We start from the raw sequence: 14,427 nt of genomic DNA, 5'->3' as shown, positions 1-14,427 counted from the left end.
AATCCACTAATCGTACGGATTACAATGGTTTTCCACTTAGTCAGCAACTAAGTCTTCCAGAGTCTTCTGATCACACACTGATCACTCCAGGAACAACTGCTTAGATACCCTCTAAGACTTTTCTAGAGTATACTGATCCACACGATCACTCTAGTTACAACCTGCTTAGATAACCTCTAAGACTTCCTAGAGTATTCTGATCCACACGATCACTCTAGTTCCTTACAACTTAATGTAATCAATTCTAAGAGTATTACAAATGCTTCTTAAAAGCTATAATCACAAACTGTGATATTTCTCTTGACGTTTAAGCTTAATCTCACTAATATATTACAACAGCAATGTAGTGAGCTTTGATGAAGATGAAGATTCTGAGCTTTGATTTGAACAGCGTTTCAGCAAGTTAATATGAGTTGTTTTGGTGCAGAATTGTTAACCTTGCTTCTCATCAGAACTTCATATTTATAGGCGTTGGAGAAGATGACCGTTGAGTGCATTTAATGCTTTGCGTGTTCCGTACAGCATCGCATTTAATGTTATACGCTTTTGTCAACTACCTCGAGCCTTGTTCACGCTGTGTCTACTGACGTAGCCTTTAATAGCTTTTAACGTTCCTTTTGTCAGTCAGCGTAGCTTGCCACTTGTACTTCCTTCTGATCTGATGTTTGTGAATACAACGTTTGAATATCATCAGAGTCAAACAGCTTGGTGCAAAGCATCTTCTGATCTTCTGACCTTGAAGTGCTTCTGAGCGTGATACCATCAGAACTTCAGTGCTTCTGTTCTCTTGTTCTTCTGATGCTTCCATAGACCCATGTTCTGATTCTGCTTCGACCATCTTCTGATGTCTTGCCAGACCATGTTCTGATGTTGCATGCTGAACCCTTTGAGACAAAGCTTCTGAGCGCTGAATTATGCGTACTCTTTATATATTTCCTGAAAAGGAAATTGCATTGGATTAGAGTACCATATTATCTTAAGCAAAATTCATATTATTGTTATCATCAAAACTAAGATAATTGATCAGAACAAATCTTGTTCTAACACAAGCAAGTCACACAAATGTCCTTAGGTTTAAAAGCTTACATGGAGTTTGACTAGGTAACTACCCTTCCTCAAAGGTACTTCTAAGGATAAGGATGATATCAGCAACAGGTTCTACCAAGTTACCCAGAATTGTCAGCCCTCCTAAAGCACCCTCGAACATGATACATACATACCATGCAATGATACTTTGAGAAAGAACCTATCTGAGTTGTAGTATCGGGTAGCGACTATGCTCTCAACATACATCAAGAGTAGTCCCCCCACTACGTTCCTAAAAGTCAAGATGGGTTAAAGGTAACTAAAGGTCCTTAAGCTCCGACTCACCCACAGACATCCGCACGAACCTCCCTCATACAAGAGAAGCATGAAAACACCCATAGAGGCCTAACTTAAGCGTGAACTCTCATATTGACCAATCCTCCACATACATGAAGGAGGTCGCCATGACTATGCCACTTCCTATCTTAGATGTACTTGAATCCGGGTGTAGGATTCGTCCTTCATTTAATTCCCAAAACAACCCTGAAAAATAAAGCAAGCAAAGCAAACATTAAGTGATCCTAAACTTTAAGGTAACCCCTCTTTTAATCGAATATGTCCCCAGCAGAGTCGCCAGTTCTATAATACGGTGAACTGACTTTTACAATCGAAAAATGTCGCGGTTAAGCAAGAGTCGCCACCGACTTTTATTTTATCCAAACAAGTCAGAAAGGCTAAAAGAAACAGGAAAAACCTTTTAAATAAAATAGGGTTCGGGGGGTAATTATGCAAAGGGAAGGTGTAAGGCACCCTTTGCATCCATGGTTTTCCATGGGCTCTTAATTGCTTTGCTCGTTTTTGAAAAGAAAAGTAGAAGAAGAATATGGACTTTAGCTCGTAAATGAGCGTAGCCATTTTGAAGATTTATGAGAAAGAATATGAGAAAACAGTTTTAGCCAGAGCAAGGCAATTAGGAACAATTACCTTAAACTTAGATGATAGGTTTCTTTTAGCCTTTCAGGATGAAAGGGTCTATCCATGCCATGAGAGGGCAGGAAGCCTTTCGTTTGGATGTAAACGGGTCATCGCATTATCGTTCGCCATAAGACTGACCCATGCCATAGAGAGGCAGGTAGTCTAAGGGAAGGATCAGAATAGCCTTTTCGTATGCAGCCATAGGATACCTCAACCTTTCGTAGGCAACTTTCGAGGGTCGAAGTCATATTCGTGTACCGACAGCAGCATCATTTTAGGGACTTATGACTTTTATTTGTATCTAGGCAACAGAGTTGAGGTATCCTCGAATTCGAGGGACATGGCTATTCTGCAAAAAAAACAAAGGCAACAGGCAACAAGGCAACAGAGAGGTTACCCCAAAAGAGTGCGTGGGTGCAGCAATAACGTGGTTAACTTCGATGACATTTATCTTGTAAAATTAATGATTCTAGATTCAATTCAAAGTTATCACTCCCTAAAATTACTAACCACAACAATTAATATTAACAATTATGGGGAAGGGAAATTGCAACCAGCGGAGGAGAGGGGACTTGAAACCAGTGGGATAAAAAAGAAATAGAAATAGGTTTGACACAAATAATAATTGAGATCTGAGTTTAGGGTTACCAATTATTCGCAGCCTTGGCCATTGACAAACCCTGAAAAGGTGGAAAAATAGCGAGTGAAAGTAGGGTGAGTGCATTATCAATTCAGCCATAAACAGGGTTAACCCTAATCACTAAAAGTAAAAATACGAGAAAGGGAAATAATACTTAGCTTCAATTGGCGAAGGTTGATAGGCAAAGGTTTGCCTCGAGCCTTAAGCATTGACCCTGACCATCAGAGAATTGGCAAAGAAAAAGGAAAGGAATGAATGTAGGAGAAATTCTATGTGCGAGGAAATTAAATCCTAATTAAAACAAAATAAAAGGTAAATAATATTAATAAAAAAGGGGTTTAGAACTTAGCTTCGTTCTTTTGACGTGGCGCATAGTCGGAGCGTATTCGAGAAGTGAACCTGAAAAAAGGCATAGAAAAACAGATATTTTTCAGTGTATGGAATGATCATCGTAAAAACTGATCAGGGTACAAATTGACTAGGTTTAATAGGAAAAAATAAATCAACATAATTAATTATTGATTTTCCAACTTAATTAATTAAATAAATAAAATAATAAAAAAATTAGAATTTCGATTAAGTTACCTAACCCTAATATATTTAAAAATAATTATAATCAATTGAATAATTTAAACAAATTAAAATATTTAAATCAAATAAAGTTAGTAATAATTAAAATAAATAACTATTTTATTTTAAGGTTTTATGTAAAAAAAAATCTTTAAAACCAATTTTATTAAGAGGAGGAAAAAAACATTAAAAGAGTTTTTTTTTTTAGTTAATAAAATAATTGTTAAAAAAAAAAAGAAGTAAAAGAATGAAATAAAAATAAAATAAAAAAAGAATAGTTAAAAAACTTAGCGTGAATATTCCTGTGTGGTAGGCTCTGAAAGTTCATGATAGACTTGCGTTCTGATGCACGTTGGATCTGAGGCTAGAGCGATCTGATGGCTGGTGTTGAGGGCTCACCATAGGCGTTCATTGACTATGCACGCTAGATCGTGAGTGTGAATGAAGATGATCCCGTGCGTTTCAGTTGATTGTGATGATTCCAATAGCTTCAGAATACGCCTGGGAATCGTTCCTTATGCGTAGAATCGCTTGAATCCACCTAGATCCTTGGTTGCAATCTCACTTTTTTTCACAGTTTTTTGACTTTTTAGAATAGGATTCTCCAGCCTGCAAAAATCGTCCCCAGTCCCCTTGCTATCCAGAAGGCTTGTGAATATATATTAGAAAGGTTTAGGTTAACAGATTTGGAGAGAAATTATATTATTCCAATGATTGTGATTTGATTAGAACTTTATTGAAATTGGTCATCCAAATTGGTTCAACTTTTTTTCATGATTTTTCACGCTGTAGATGCCCTTCATTATTGATTTAAATTTGATCAAAATCTCAATAAATCAAATACATGGCCTTTTATCATTAATTTATGATATTATTTGATTTAATTGGTATTTAAATGAATAAATCCATAATAAATAAAATAAAAATCAAAAAAATAAATATGGATTGGTTCATGGGCTTCCCATGAGTGGAAATTTGAATATGGAGGCCCAATAATCAAAAGTTTACTAATTCTCACTTGGGGGTTCATGCCTTTTTTCCAAATTTTTGCTTTACTTGCACAAGTCGCAACTTTTTCAATATTTAGCATATGGAGATAATCTAGGACTTTTCGGAAAGCCCAAGATGTTCTCCAAAAGCCACTTTGAAACGTATTTCCCATTTAGAGATTTTATTTTGATGATATTGCTCCTGACAAAAAAATAGCTTTTTGCGATCTTCTTGAAGGACCTATAATGTTTTGGTCTCTATCTCTTATGCGGAAGCATTTCTCGACCTCGGTTCCGACATCAAAGTTGTAGAGAATTATATTTCCTTGAGGATAGGCTTTGGTTGGAGAACTTCTAACGAACCAAGTAGGAGATACGACCAATCACAGTAGGGTTGACTTTTTCCTAATCTAGTGACTCGGGCACTTGTTGATTTTTAATCTTTCCTTGATGAACCATGATCAATTCTTGATCAAATGGTGAATGATACTTCCATATGAGGATCTTCACAAAAAATTAGGAGTTTTGACTTTACTTTGACCTACAGTTGACTTTTAGGTTAACCCAGTCGACTGTTGATTTTCTGAACATTTGAGTGACCAATCCTTTAAGCTGAGACTTGATACTTGTCATAGAGGTAATGTGAGATATGTGTCTAGGAGCTTTGTGTATTGATTTGGATTTGTATAAGAGAAATAGTATGGGCAAATTTTGGGGTATGACAAAAGGTAAAGCGGACATTTTTTTGATTCAAGAAACTAAATTTAAAGAATTCAAGGATCATTTTGTCTCAAATTTGTGGAGTGGGTCGGATATTGGCTTTTCTTATTCGAATTCTATTGGAGCATCGGGGGGCTTACTTACTTTATGGAAGGGGGATAAATTGGAAGTGGTGAATAGTTTCAATGGGGAAGGATATCTTGGCATTAAAGTGAGATGGGAGAATATGTGGTATTATGTAGTAAATGTTTATTCTTCTTGTGTGTTGGATAAGAAGAAATTGTTGTGGGCTAATTTATTGAGATTGATTGAGAATTTCAAAGATGGCGAGTGGATTATTGGAGGGGATTTCAATGCGGTTAAAAATGTGAATGAAATAAGGAGGGTGTTAGGGGATAATGTGAATCGTAACGAATCGAGACTCTTTGTGGAATTCATTCATAATTCTTCTTTGGTGGATTTGCCATGCAAAGGAAAAAAATTCACTTGGTATAGTGGAGATGGGAAGTCTATGAGTAGACTTGATTGGTTTCTTATTTCGGAGGAGGTGATGGATAGATGGGGTGTGGTAGGTCAATTTGTGGGAGGGAGAGATATTTCGGACCATTGCCCTATATGGTTGATGGGGATAAAATTAATTGGGGTCCTAAACCGTTCAAATTCAACAATGAATGGTTTTCTTTAAATTCTTTTTATGCTTTTGTGGAAAAGGAATGGAAGAATTTGGTGGTGGAAGGGAGAGGGAATTATGTTTTGAAAGAGAAGTTAAAATTTCTTAAAGTTAAATTAAAGTGATGGAATGAAGAGGTCTTTGGAAGGTATGATTTAAATGTGGAGGAAGGTAAGAGGTGTATCAACTTGTATGATGAGTTGTTAGAATCGGGTAATGAGGAATCGAATAAAGAGGTGGTCAATAGGAGGAGGGAAGCTTCTTGTAGATTTTGGAAGGATTTGCAAATTAAGGAGAACATGCTTCTTCAAAAATCGAGGTTGAATTGGTTGAGGGAGGGAGATTCGAATAACGGTTTTTTCCACAAGGTTATTAAGGAGAGAAGGAGGATTAATCACATTGGTCCTATTCTTACGTCTAGGGGTAATCTTGAATCGGTGGGGGATATTAAGGAGGAAGTATTTAGGCATTTCAAGGATAAATTCAAGGAGGATGAGTTGGAAAGACCGTTGTTGGATGGGATTCTTTTCAACAATATTGGTGAGGCGGATTCGGTCATGCTTGATAGTCCGTTTTCGGAAGAGGAGATTAAGGAGGTGTCGCGTGAAAAAATCGAGATGAGACACCTGATGCCTTCTTTGGGCTCGAGTGCTCAAGAAAATGATTTTGTTTTTTTGTCACGACCAAACTTTTTATTATTTCCAAAGTAGGAAAAGGAAAAAAGTTGCAATAACCTTAAAAGATATGCAAAGCAAATAACACAAAATTAAAAGCAATGCAAAAGTGGGGGAGAGATCTTGGGTAAGAGGGTTGGTTATACGAAGGGAAGGTATTAGCATCCAACGTATCTATAGTACTCTATAGGTTTCTTTGTTATGTTCATTTCTTTCTATGCTATTGAGGAGGTTCTTTTGTGAGATAGGTGGTACCTAAGGTATTTGTTTGATTATGCTCGCAAAGATCATCGCAATCTTCTGCATACATATCCCTTAGAGGGAATCAGAGCATCTGTAGCTCGGGGTCTACGGGTGCTAAGGTTTGAGTGGTTTGAGGGAGAAGTTTTGCTCGCCAAGGATACGACCTTGTGCCTACGTATTCTCAAAGGGATGTTGAGAAAGTCAGAGCAATCGTAGTTCCCACTTATGCTAGTGGAAGCAAAGGAAAAGAGACAAATGTCATCTCAATGTTCGATGTATCTTATCTATATCATCACATACATCTGTTTGTTTTTGTTTGAAATCTTTTCATTATAAGCCCTGGGCTGTGCCACTTATGGCGCTTAGAATGATAAAGATGTTTTTTTGTTTAGCCATCCTTGTGGCAAAAACAAGTTTGATTAGCCAGCCTTGTGGCAAAAAAACTTTTGATAAGTCAGCCTTGTAACAAAAAGTTTTGATTAATCAGCCAGCCTTGTGGCAAAAGTTTCGATGAAGCCAACCTTGTGGCAAAAACTTTGATTAATCAGCCAGCCTTGTGGCAAAAGGTTTGATTGATTAGCTAGCCTTGTGGCAAAAAGTTGAGTTTTAATTTTTTGTGATGATATAGAAGAGATACTCCTATCATAGAGATTATAAATGTCTAATCTCCTAGGGTATTTGTTTTGGATATTGGGGATGCTTATAAGAAGCCCGTGGGTCCTTGTACGAAGCCCAAGAGGAGGCTATCCGAGGGTCCTTGTATTGTAAGCCCAATAGGAGGCTATGGGAGGGACAATCGAGGGTCCTTGCATTGTAAGCCCAAGAGGAGGCTATGGGAGGGACAAGTCATTTGTATGAAGCCCAAGAGGAGGCGTGGTATAGTTGGTTTGAGCTCTTAGAGCGATTTCACCGGGAAACCATACTCTATGTCCTAACCTAAACTAAAGGAGATTCTTTGCACGATGCCCAATAGGAGGCTATGGGGAACCTAGTGTTGTACTAAGTTGAACAAGTATATATAACATGATCACAAATATGAACAAGTACGAACAAATATGAACAAGTACATGAACAAATATGAACAAGTATGAACAGTTATATATGACAAGGTGTGTGTGTACAATGGAGTTTATGAAGGAAATATACCTGTAAGGATGATCCGTTTGTATACACGGGGCTCGGGACTTATACTCGGGGAGAGGCCCATGTTTTATTTTATAAAACATGGTTGATTGTTTTGTTAAAAAAAACGCGAGGTTTCGTCGTTTGAAAAGCTTTGAAAGTTTTGTTTTGAAAGAAGTTTTCTGTTTAAAGAAAAACTGTACAAAGAAAAGGAATGGGACTTATACTCTCTAACATTCGAGAGGCCCAGTTGTTTTGAAAATCAATTGATCAATCCAAAAAGATTTGATCAAGAGTTTTTTTGAAAAGAAAACCAAAAAGAAATGGTTTATTGTTTTGAAAAACTTTGATCGTTTGTTGAAAACAGTTTGAATTTTGACAAAAAGTCAACTTAATTAAGATAAAGACAAAGCTTATGCCTAATTAAGACCTAAGTGATTAGGGTTTGATCACAAAATGTTTACAAATGATTAAGTTTTGAAAATCAAGTAAAAAAAACTATTTTTAAAGTATTAAAAACATTTAAAAACAAGTCATTTTAAACTTAATAAAAACACATCAAATAAATATTTTTTTTGGGATTTTTTTGGATATTCATATATTATATATATTAAATAAAGAGTGTACAAAAAATGAAGTGAAAATGAATTGATTTGATTGGTTAATTAATTAAGTGAAGTTGTTAAGAAAATGAAGAAAAAATAGTGTTAAAAAAAAGGTTTTGGTCCGTAAGGGTGTTGAACCCACGCCCTTAGGTTCACCACTCAAAACAACAACCAACTGAGCTGCGCGTGCAGCTTGTAATTGATACGCGTTCAATTCAATATATTAAAAAACGAACATTTGAAATTTATGAACAAAAAATGGCGCCAAGAACACCATCCCCATTTGAATTTGAAAATCTGTAAAACTGAATTGTTTTGATCGAGTAGATAGTCTATCTTGCTCGATTTTTCACGAGGAACATGATGGTACCATATAATTTCATTTATTTTCACTCTAAGATCATTGATTTTCTGATGAACACGAAGAACCCTAATTCAGAGATTGATCATGAAATCGTGTATGTGCAAGGTAATTAGCAATTGATTGAGGGTTAATGATCTATATGTATGCAGAAACATGATGGTAAACCAATTTTTCATTTATGATGCATGAATGATAGAGTTTGAAGTTCAAGACACTTACCTTAAAAACTTGCAAAACTGGAAATTGAATTCGTGCCTGGAGGTGTTACAGATGTTGTTTCTTGATCTGGATAGCTTTAATGATGATTATGGAACATGTTTGAAGGCTTGGAATGGATTGAATTCATCTGGATCAAACTGTGGTACTCGATTTGCAGTCACTTGGAGCATGAGTCGAATTTGATGATTCTGATGTTAAAGGTTGATGATGAGTGTTTGGATCATTCATATGAAGTATATGGATGATGTTTGGAAGGTTAGTTTGGACAGAATTAGCCTGGTGTGGATTTCGGCATGATAAGGTTCACTTTATGTTCATATGGAGGATGGATAGTGATTCTGAGTTTTAGGGTGTTTTGGGGTATATGATGTATATGCTCCATATTTTTCATGCCCTTGGACATTTTGGAAATCTCTTGTTATGTACTTCAAAACCCTAGTTGAAAGTTTCTTCAAGACCTTTAAGGAAATGGGTGAAAAAGATCCATGAACTTTAAAGAAAATGAGGTTTTAAGTGAATTTTTCAAAAGATACCAACTTTGAAACTCCATATCTCTTAAATGGTTGATCTTATGGGAAAAAATTATATGTGACAAAGTTGTTCATTGGATCAAAATCTAAACTTTCATTTTGGAAGTTTTTTTAAGTTTGTAGGTGAAATTTTGAGATATTCCCTTCCAAAGTTTGGAAAAAACCATTGAAAATACTTAGAAATTTTTCTAAGTATGGAAAGTCAAACTTTTGACTTTTTGATTCTTGATTGATTTTCTTGATTTTCTTTGATCAAATGACTTCAAATATCATATATTGATGATTTAAAACTTCAAAAGTCATGGTTGACCAAAATTTCCAAAAAGTCAATGGTGATCTTGTACGGTTGACTTTTTGAAACAAATCGTGTTTCTGGAGATTTCAAATGAATCAAGCTATCCTCATTAAATGAATGGTATAAATGGATCATATTGAGGTATTAGAGGATCTTGAGCTATGATTTGAGTTGTGGCACCATGTCCTGATTAAAAAGTTAGTTGTTCAGGTGAAATTAGGTCAAAAACCCTAATTGTCGACCAGATGAAATTGATGACTGTGGATCTTGAATTGAGATAAAATTTCCATTGGATATTTTCATAGGGATTATTTGAAGATGATTGAACACTTTTATTGATGCCCTGGAGCCGTTTAGGGTTTCCCAAATGTGATCCCTGATTTCAGTCCCTAATAGTTCAAAACCCTAGTCTGATGACTTGAAATTTCACTGTTGATCAGTCCTTGTGTGGGAAATGTCTTGAGCCAACAGATTAGGTCAAGATGATGCATTTGAGGTCTTGAAGTCATGTCCCAAGTTATTAGGTCAAATTTTGAGCAAAAGTCAGGAGTATGTTGTCTTCAGTCAAAACCCTAATTTGGTTGATCCAAAGCCTTTGAGCTTGTTGAAATGAATCTCTGGGGACCAAATATTGATTGTTGATGAAGATGGTTCATTTGAGATGAAGGGATAACAAAACCCTAATTGGTTGTTTCTTGTACTGATGAGTGATTTCTTGATTAAACCCTGCTGAGCACAAGTAGCAAACACAAGCTATGCAATTTGTTAGAGATGCAAATGATGCACATGAAATGATATGAGGTGGTATCTTAGGTCAAAAATTGGGGTATGACAGGAGGCTATTTGGAGTTGTGGGGGTGCGAAGAGTCCGAGCCCGGATGGGTATTCTCTCCTTTTCTTCAAAAGGTGTTGGTCTTTTTCGAAGGAAGATATTGTTCATTTTTTTAAAAGTTTTTATGATGGCGGCTCTCTCTCTAAATCGGTAACATCTTCCTTTATCTCCTTGATCCCTAAATCTCATAATCCTTTATCCTTAGATGATTATCAGCCTATTTTTTTGGTGGGGAGCATGTACAAAGTGGTTTCGAATTTGTTGGCAGGTAGATTAAAGAGAGTTCTCGGTTCCGTTGTTTCTCCATGTCAAAGTGCTTTTGTTCCGGGTAGGAAAATGTTGGAAGGGGTGGTGGTGGTGGCTAATGAGGTGGTTGATTATGCGAGGAAAGAGGGGTAGGATTGTCTCCTTTTCAAAGTAGATTTCGAAAAGGCATATGACAAAGTGAATTGGAATTTCTTGAGGTACATGTTCGGTAGGATGGGGTTCGGAGCAAAGTGGAGAGGTTGGATGGAAAAGTTGGTTTTCAATAGCCATATGTCGATTCTTGTAAATGGGAGCCCGACGGAAGACTTTGAGGTTGGGAAGGGGTTGAGGCAAGGTGGTCCCCTATCACCTTTTCTCTTTGTTTTGGTTTCGGAAGGTTTAACGGGATTGGTTAGGAAGTCTATTGAGATAGGGTATTTTGATTGTTTCTCTATCAATCGGAATTGTTCTATTGATATTCTTCAATTTGCGGATGACACTTTGTTGGTAGGGAAAGGTAATTGGAAACATGTTTGGGCTATAAAGGAGGTGCTTAAGGCTTTTGAGTTGGTGTCTGGATTAGGCATTAATTACCACAAAAGCAAGCTAATTGGGATCAATATTAATATGGGTTTTTTGGAAGCGGCTTCGAATGTTCTCTCGTGTAAGATTGAAGACAGTAATTTCGTATTTTTAGGGATTCCGGTGGGGTTTAATCCTAGAAAAAACGAGACTTGGGAACCTCTTTTACTCAAGATGAGAAACCGGTTGGTGAGTTGGAAGAATAGATTTTTAAATTTAGGAGGGAGGATCACTTTGTTGAAGTCCGTGTTGAGTTCTCTAACCGTTTTTGCTATGTCCTTCTTCAAGTTGCCGTCCAAAGTGGCGAGGGAGTTCACGCGTCTTCAAAGTCGTTTTCTATGGGGGGGAGGTGAGGAGAAGCGGTGTATTCATTGGATTAGTTGGAGGGAGGTGACTAAACCTTTTGAGAAGTGGGGTTTAGGCATTAAAAACATAGAGGAATTTAACTTGTCTCTTTTGTGTAAATGGAGATGGAAGATTATTCAAGAGGCGGATTCTCTTGGGTATAAGATATTAAAGGAGAGATATGGTAATTTGGTGATGAAGGTTATAGGAGGGGCCGTGGATCCTAAAGAGAGGAGGAAGGCGTCGTTTTGGTGGAAGGATTTATTGAAATTGGGGAGTAACTCTTTTTTTGACCTGTTTGTTTCTTCTTGTAGGTTTGTTTTACGGAATGGATTTAATATCCCGTTTTGGGATGTTATGTGGTTGAAAGGGATGATCTTGAAGGAGGTGTTTCCGAGTCTTTATGAGGCTTCTAGTTTGAAAATGGTGTGGGTAGCGGCTATGGGAGGGTGGGTGGATAATAGGTGGACGTGGGGGAATTTTGGTATTTCGGGGAATCGAGATGGCAGTTGAATGGGGTGTGCTACGTGGCTTTTTGGATGAGTATGGGGAGATGGGTTTGGAAAAAGATGGGGCGGAATGGAGCACTTCGAGGTGTGATGATTTCTCTATGGCTTCTTGTTATGAGGAGTATGCTAGTTACCGCATTCCTTTCGGTCCGAATGGTAGACATTGTGAAGCAAAGAAATTGGTTTGGAACTCAGATGTTCCTTTCAAGATAAAGGCGTTTGGATGGAGGCTTCTTGCTAATAGGCTCCCAACAAAAGATCTCCTTGTTCTCAGAGGTATTCCGTTATCTTTTGATGCTTCCTTGTGCTCTTTTTGTAAGATTGATCCGGAGAATCGGGATTACTCTTTCTTTTCTTGTTCTTTTGTAAAGAATATATGGAGGGACATAGCGGTGTGGATAGGTAAAGAGGGGATAGTGGAGGAAGAGAGCCTTTCAAGTTTTATGGATTGGTACTCCTTTTGTATATCAAAAAAAGTATTGGTTAGGAAGGTAGATATTATATGGTTGGCTACTTCTTGGGCTATATGGTTAAGTAGGAATGGGGTTTGTTTTAGGGAAGAGCTTTGGAATTTTGAAGATGTCATTTGGAACATCAAAGCTTTCGTGTGGAGGTGGTCTTTTTGTGGAGAAAATACTCATTCCAATTTTTCTTATTATGATTTTGTCAAAGATCCGATCCGATTCTTATCATAATATCAATTGGTTTATATTTTCTGGTTCTGGCTAGTGCCCCCCTTTTGTAAACAGGTTGGAGAACCCTTAGTTCTCCGATTTATATTATCTTGTTTACTAAAAAAAAATGAGTTTCTAATATCTTTAAACCTTTTATAACTCTTATAACATCATCTTTACATGATAGATTGGATAATTTATTTTTCCTTCAAACAAGGATCCACATGTTTGAATTGGGTCAACAAATATCGTTGCGTTTGTTCTTCTACTACCCTTACCTTTGATTTGCTTTTGATTGTGTTGTTTCTATATACGAAAAGGTTATTTTTTTTATTGTTTTAAACCATTTAATTTTGTTTTTGTTGTGATTTGATCTACATAGACTATTGTTTTTGGTGACTTGAACAAGTGTTTTTTTTACACCCATCAATAGGTGTCGTCCACTTTGAGTACCAAGAATACTAATATGACATTGATCATCTTCTTTTAGAGACAACAATTTTGGAATATAGAATGTCAAGATGCAAAAATTGTTTCTTAAAAAAAGTGTGCAATGATATTGAAAGGTGAGACATTGATTTTTGCAAGCCTAACATAATTAGATAGATAAATATGATGAATAAAGGAAGGATATGATGAATAAAGGAAGGAATAACTTTATTCTGAGCCTTCGAGATAAAATTATTGAGGAAAGTCGGAAAGGAAGAGACCACTAACAAAAATGTAGGTGAAACTCGAATTGTTGTATTTGATCAATTCATTGTCTCATAGGTTATGCTTGTAACAACAACTCTACACATTTAGATACATTTAGAATGGTGGAATAAAATTCCATTATGGAGGAATTTTCATGGTTCAAAAAAATCAATGATGACTTACAAAATATTAAAGTAAAGGTTCTTAATGAGGACACTATGCTGAAAAAGGGAAAAGAAGGCACTTTTTTGGCCTTTAACAGCACTTAAAAGCGCTGCCTTATGTATATTTTAGGCAGCGCTTTTCTTTGAAAAGAAGCGCTTTTTAAATTCGGTCTGTAGCAACGTTTTTTTTCTTCTGGAAAAGCGCTTTTTAAAGTAGGCCTTTAGCAACGCTTTGTCTAGCCTTTTATACTTTCTGTTGGCATCTTTAGGCAGCGTTTTTTCAAGAAAAAGCGCTTTCTGTTGACTCCCTTTAGACAGCGCTTTTAAAAGCGCTGTCAAATGTATTTTTAAGGCATCTTTAGGCAGCGCTTTTCCTAAAAAACGCTTTCTTTGCCTCACGACATTTTAAGCATTTTTTATGTAAAAGCTCTACCTATTCTTTCTTTTCTAGAAAGCATATTTTTGGGAATAATCCCATAAACTTGTAATTCAAGCCTTACATTTCAACGAGCCTTAATTTCAACAAAGAAGCCGTTATATACAAAAAAAGGCATTATAATACCATTATATACCATTATAATCTAAAATATATACACCATTATAATTCAATTTACATGTTTGCAACAGAACCAAAATCAGCCCTAATAATAACAAAGTCATCCCTAACAATAACTAAATCAGCCTTAACAAAATCAGTTCGAAATCGCCAAAATCCAACGAGCGGACAATCCAAGTCC

At 36.4% G+C, this 14,427-nt stretch overlaps 2 protein-coding genes across 2 annotated transcripts; both read left to right on the top strand.

The window, feature by feature from the left end:
• Window positions 1–4,918: 4,918 nt before the first annotated feature.
• On the top strand, window positions 4,919–10,873 carry LOC131658622 (uncharacterized). Its single transcript, XM_058927894.1, has 3 exons — window positions 4,919–5,488; window positions 5,728–6,193; window positions 10,743–10,873. Exons 1-3 carry the CDS (start codon window positions 4,919–4,921, stop codon window positions 10,871–10,873), a joined length of 1,167 nt encoding a protein of 388 aa, XP_058783877.1.
• A 1,327-nt stretch (window positions 10,874–12,200) lies between these two features.
• Window positions 12,201–12,851, top strand: LOC131658621 (uncharacterized). The gene has a single exon (XM_058927893.1). The coding sequence runs from the start codon at window positions 12,201–12,203 to the stop codon at window positions 12,849–12,851; it is 651 nt and encodes a 216-aa protein (XP_058783876.1).
• Window positions 12,852–14,427: the final 1,576 nt, after the last annotated feature.

Source organism: Vicia villosa, linkage group LG3 (genome assembly GCF_029867415.1).
Source record: "Vicia villosa cultivar HV-30 ecotype Madison, WI linkage group LG3, Vvil1.0, whole genome shotgun sequence".
NCBI classification, from domain to species: Eukaryota; Viridiplantae; Streptophyta; class Magnoliopsida; order Fabales; family Fabaceae; genus Vicia; species Vicia villosa.
Note: the sequence above shows the minus strand (reverse complement) of the source record. Positions and strands in the feature narration are given on the sequence as shown.

What these genes read in the sequence shown, in the direction of transcription:
- LOC131658622 (XM_058927894.1), top strand. Translation starts at nt 4,919, where the DNA reads ATGACAAAAGGTAAAGCGGACATTTTTTTGATTCAAGAAACTAAATTT. An exon ending in TGATGGATAGATGGGGTGTG is followed by an intron (nt 5,489 to 5,727) that starts GTAGGTCAATTT and finishes TGGAATGAAGAG; the next exon opens with GTCTTTGGAAGGTATGATTT. An exon ending in GGAGATTAAGGAGGTGTCGC is followed by an intron (nt 6,194 to 10,742) that starts GTGAAAAAATCG and finishes ATTTGTTGGCAG; the next exon opens with GTAGATTAAAGAGAGTTCTC.
- LOC131658621 (XM_058927893.1), top strand. Translation starts at nt 12,201, where the DNA reads ATGGGTTTGGAAAAAGATGGGGCGGAATGGAGCACTTCGAGGTGTGAT.